The following is a 5,686-nucleotide window of genomic DNA, read 5'->3' on the forward strand; positions in this document are numbered from 1 at the left end:
TCATTTTAATGCTTTAGAAGAACATCCAGCTATCAGTTTGCACATTGCACCCTTCAGCTCCTGGTTCCTCATGCTGTAGATGAGGGGGTTCACTGCTGGAGGCACCACCGAGTACAGAACTGCCACCACCAGGTCCAGCGATGGGGAGGAGATGGAGCGGGGTTTCAGGTAGGCAAACGTGGCAGTACTGACAAAGAGGGAAACCACGGCCAGGTGAGGAAGGCACGTGGAAAAGGCTTTGTGCCGTCCCTGCTCAGAGGGGATCCTCAGCACAGCCCTGAAGATCTGCATGTAAGACAGAATAATGAAAATGAAACACCCAATCACTACTAAGACACTAGCCACAATAAGCCCCACTTCCCTGAGGTAGGTGTGTGAGCAGGAGAGCTTGAGGATCTGTGGGATTTCACAGAAGAACTGTCCCAGGGCATTGCCTTGGCAGAGCGGCAGTGACAGTGTATTGGCCGTGTGCAGCGCAGCATAGAGAAAGCCACTGGCCCAGGCAGCTGCTGCCATGTGGACACAAGCTCTGCTGCCCAGCAGGGTCCCGTAGTGCAGGGGCTGGCAGATGGCCACGTAGCGGTCATAGGCCATGACGGTGAGGAGAGAACACTCTGCTGAAAGGAAAAAGACAATCAGGAAGAGCTGTGCAGCACATCCTGAGTAGGAGATGTCCCTGGTGTCCCAGAGGGAGTTGGCCATGGCTTTGGGGAGAGTGGTGGAGATGGAGCCTAGGTCGAGGAGGGAGAGGTTGAGGAGGAAGAAGTACATGGGGGTTTGCAGGTGGTGGTCGCACACTACTGTGATGATGATGAGGCCATTGGCCATGAGGGCAGCCAGGTAGATGCCCAGGGAGAGCCAGAAGTGCAAGAGCTGCAGCTCCCGCGTGTCTGCCAATGCCAGGAGGAGGAACTGGGTGATGGAGCTGCTGTTGGACATGTGCTGCCTCTGGGCATATGGTCCTGTCACAGGAGAAAAAGACAGTGATAATTTAGGGGAGACTTCTGCAAGCAAAATCAAAGCCATTTCCCACAGACCATCCCCCCGTCACACACAGACATCCCTCTCTTTTCTCGGAGACCTTCCTGCAGCTGTGTGGCTGCAGCCCTGCTTGGTGCTGGCCGTGTGGGTGATGAAGAGCAGGGCATCTGCCCACGGGCTCTTGACCAGCCAGCCCCACTCTGCAGCAGTGGGTGGGGGCAGGGACCAGTCCTGGTGTTTAACTTTGTCCTCTGAAACCAGTGCCAACGCAGAAGGGCTGGTCAGCGTCTGCAGCGCCAGTGCTAAGGAACGGGAAGGGTGAAGGCATTGTAAGAGAGCTTTAGTTTTTTTCACAGCTCCCCCCCATCTCTCCTGTTGAGTATTTTCAGATGTCAGAAAAGCAGAGCATTTTTGCTGCCCTCCGGGGGAACAGAGTGAGGTCTGTGAGGCAAGAGGATTGCCTGTGGGTGAGTGCACAGTGAGGGGAGGCGGTCTGTCCTTCTGGTTCCCAGTTTCTGTGGGCTTGCACCTTCCTGAGATGAATGGTGGCCACACTCCCATGTTACCCTGAAATACCACAAGGCACTGCTGAGAACGGACTGACCCACCACAGACCAGTAAAGGTTGTAGACTTTCATCAGAACTCAGCATCCCACCCACAGCAAAGGATACACAGCTCATTTCACCCACCCCAACAGTGTTTTCTCCATCACAGAAACTCTACGCTTCTATGTGGGCCTTTCAGATCACTAATGGGTGCGAGGGGACAGGTTTCCATTCTGGAGGGCAACTCGCTGCTTGGAAGGGAACTTCAAGGAGGTAGCCAAGTGCCCTAACAAGAGCATCAGGTTCAGGGAGAACCAGCCCATTGCCCAGCCCCACATAGGGCATTGCCCACAGCCCCACAGCTGAGAGGAAAGCTGGGACACTTGTTCCCATGGACACACCTGCAGGAGAGGACCCACAAGGTCAGAGTGTGACTCTGCAGCTGAAACACCCATCCCCAGAGAGCCTGACAGCAAGAGCTAGAGAATAAAACTAACCCAAAACGGCAGAGAAAGAAGTAAAATTGCACTGATGGTCTAGGTAAGAGTGTCCAGGGCGAGCGAGCCAGGCACTGAGGGCAGCGTTGCCCTTGCCCAGCTCTGCTCGCCACCTCCCACACACCAACACTGCCGGGCAGCTGCTCTCAGCCCCTGTGCTCTGCAGAGGGACCGGGGCACGTGGCTGCAGAGCTGCACCGCGGCTCTGCTGGAGCTCTGGCTGCAGAGGGGGTGGCTCACGCCTCGGGACCCCCAGCCCTGAGGGCAGAGGCTTTGCTGGGGGGAGAGCAGGCCAGGGGGATGCCTCAGAGAAAGGGGTCTGCACTGCACATGGTCAGAGAGAGCTCGCTGATTCTCCCTTCCACAACAATTCTGTCTGAAGTTTCCTATCAGTCCTTGCAACATCCTGGATGCCAGGAGACTTTCATTGTGGGAGGTATCTCCCTGTGCCAGGTCTTTCCCTGTCAGTGCTCACAGACCACATCTCTGCCTCTGTGCACTGGCCCCGCACAAACGTGCCTCTCTGAAGGGCACTGGCTGGGCACAGGGTCCTGCCTGCAGGGGGAAAAGGGCAGCTCAGAACGACCCCGATGGCTCCAGCAAAGGTGCTGCTGCTGCTGTTCATAGGCGGAGGAGTGGCTGAGGGCACTTCAGGAGGCTCCTGGCAGACCTCCTCATCACTCAGAGTTACAGCTGGCAGTCTCAGGGACATCTTCAAACTCGAGATCTCCATTAACATTTCTGCCTCCCCTCTCCTGCCCCCAACAAGAGAAAACTGAAAACACAGATTGAGGAGAGCCCTGGATTTATCATAGCAATCCCTGCGCTGACCTTCAATACGAAAAGTCTCATCCAGACATATTCTGAGGGTAACCTATACTTCTAAGCAGCGCTCACCCTTGCGGCACACTCTCAACAGCAGAGAGATCCTTCCCTATCAGGGGTCGGTCCATACGCCCCCAGAGCTGTCGGGAGCCCCCAGCAGGCTGAGAGCTGCCCCTGGCAGGCGGCAGAGCCCCTGCCCCAGCACACAGCCCCCTGGGCTGCAGGGACCCTGCTGGCAAGGACAGCCCTGGGCACCCCTGCCTGCACAGCCACCTTCACAGCCCTGCAGCCGGCCCTGGCACAAGGCAGCCCACATGCCCTGGCCCTCCCACGCTGCAGCAGGGAAGCCCTGCTCTGCAGCACACTGGCCTCCTCCACAGCAAAAGGCTCCCACACGGTCCCACAGGCTGGGGTGGGGCCAGCTGCTGCAGACCCGGCTAGGAACTGCAGAGGCATTGCCCTGCAGCCACACACTTACCGGCTCCAGGGCTCTGCAGATTTCTCCAGCAGGGAGCTCTCAGCAGCCCCCCACCAAGGGCTGCTTTTGAGCTCTCCCTACCTCCCTCCTCTGCCCCTCTGGGCTCCCTCCAGGTGTCCCTGGGGCTGCAGGGGAACCTGCTGGGCAGCAGGATGAGGCAATCCCTCACGGGCCTTGCCTCTCCTGGGGGGACACACTTATTTCCAGCAGTGGCAATTCTCTTACTAGAAAAAGTTTTCTGCAGGAGTATCAACTTTTGTTAACCCATTACTAGAGAGGACACCAGGAAAACTGCAGCAAAGGATCCAAGTACTCCTAAAAGAGCGTGTGTGTATGTGTGTGTCTGGTGGTTCTGCAGGCAGGGGCAGGGAGGATGTCTTCAGTGCTTCAGTAAGCCCTGCAGAGCCCATTTCAGCACTTCATTGCACAGTCCGAGGGCTCAAGACTCAGCTCTCCTTTGCCCAGGCCATGTCTCTGCTCTGAAGCAAAGCCTTTGCACCCACGGGCTCGGGGACACTTGGTACCAGGTTGCCTTATGGCCAGGCAGAGCTGGGCTGGTGCCACAGCTGGGGGGCTTCAGCCCAGATGTGCAGCAGTGCTTTCATGTTACGACAAGGGGTTTCCTCAGACTCTTGGTTTTTAATGAGCCTGGCAGTTTCCAAAGACAGACGAGACCCTTGTGTCTGACCAAGCTGCCCACGACCTGTGCTTTGGCAGCCCACTGTATCCAAGGGTGACTCTACCAACCTATCCAGGAACCCCGCTGACAGCATCATTGAGTCAGAGCCCTTAAACACCTACTCACATCTCCAGAGACTTATAGGAAATGAGCTTCAGCTGAAGATTTTTATTATGCAAGTTTGTGACAGAGTAAGGTTCAAAGAATGCCAGTAATGGTAGGCTGACTGCAAAACACGCTTAAAGCAACACACCGAGCAACAGCTACCGTGAGTTAGTGCTAGCATAAAGTTCTTACCCTATAGGCGTCCCTAGGGGGAACGACAGGTTCAGCCCATCCACTGATCCCAGAAGTTCCCATGGAGTCTCCACTCACTTATCCCCTCATTGTCCACTTTGACACTTCATAGCACGTTGCTTATTCATTTACCTACATGGGATAGGTTACAAGTTTCTCACTCGTGAGGTACGTTAGTGCTCACCCTCAGGCAGCACCACGGAAGGCTTTCACTGACTGCACACGCTCCCCAAGCGGGGTTTTGCCCGCGTTTGAGGGCTGTTTGACATGGAGGTTGCAATCTGTCACTACCACAGTTACCTTTGTCTTACTGTTGACTGGGGGTTTTTTGGTTTGTGTTTTTAGGTTTTTTGGGGTTTGGTTTTGTTTTTGTTTTTTTTTTTTATATGTATGAGGGTTGAAAGACCTTACCAGCTTGTCTTTGGCTGTGGCCAGAACTTCCTTGCTTGAATGCTGCTTCCTTTGGCAATGGTGTTCTTTCCACCCCTTGTTCTATGTCACTCATCCTTCCCAAGGTGACTCCCTTGGTCAGAAGTCCCTTCATTCACAGAGAGTGGGTCCTCACTTGACCTCACTTTGTTCACAGAGGTGTTTATCAGATAGTGAACCACTGAATCATTGTGGTAATTGAGGAGTTTAGAACACCCGCCACCTCCGGACTTATTTCAGTCCTGGCCCAGTTCATTGTATTGACATTTTGGTGGAGCTTGAGTGACTCCAGTCATTCATATTGTTGTTACTGTTTGGTATCCTGTGCCCAGGGAGGTGTAGTAGGACCTTGGAGGTGGGTAACTTTGGCATGGAGGTGTGCATTGGTATTACAAGGAGATTATTTCATCTGAGGAAAGTCCTATCGCCTCAATGGTTGGCTCAGCAGTGGACAGCCTCTCGTAGCTTCTTATGTGACATCAGCTGTGTGGTACCATCAAGTTCCCCTTCCTGCAGGGAGCACAGCAGAGCTTGGCTGTGGGGTCTCCACTTGCTCCACCCTCCATTACTCCCATCAGCAGGTGCTGAGATGGCAGGGTGTGTTGCTTAGGGAGCTGTGGTAGAGTAGATTCCGTCCATGACAACCATCCTAAAAGGGATGCAGTTATTTTAGCCTAGAAATCTTTCTATACTGCTAGGCTTCTGTTGGGTCCCAGTTTTCCCTAATTCCAAAGTAATGAGTAATTTTCCCAGAGGCAATTGAAACAGTAGACACAGAAAAAAGTCCCCTCAACCCCACTCTGTAGTGGGGTGAACTGGGAGTGACAATGCTGGAAAGCCCTTTGATGCCATGAGAACGTTTAATCTTTGATCACCCCAAGTTCCTCTTTCCCCCTTGCCATAAGGCAGGACAGACACCTGCAGAGCCCACAGCATAGTCCCTTGCTCCCTGCT

At 54.3% G+C, this 5,686-nt stretch overlaps 1 protein-coding gene across 1 annotated transcript; it reads right to left on the bottom strand.

Moving 5' to 3' along the window:
• On the bottom strand, window positions 1–987 carry LOC129734319 (olfactory receptor 14C36-like). Its single transcript, XM_055697204.1, has one exon. It carries the CDS (start codon window positions 937–939, stop codon window positions 1–3), a length of 939 nt encoding a protein of 312 aa, XP_055553179.1. The 5' UTR covers window positions 940–987.
• Window positions 988–5,686: the final 4,699 nt, after the last annotated feature.

This window comes from Falco cherrug, chromosome 19, assembly GCF_023634085.1.
Source record: "Falco cherrug isolate bFalChe1 chromosome 19, bFalChe1.pri, whole genome shotgun sequence".
Taxonomy (NCBI): domain Eukaryota; kingdom Metazoa; phylum Chordata; class Aves; order Falconiformes; family Falconidae; genus Falco; species Falco cherrug.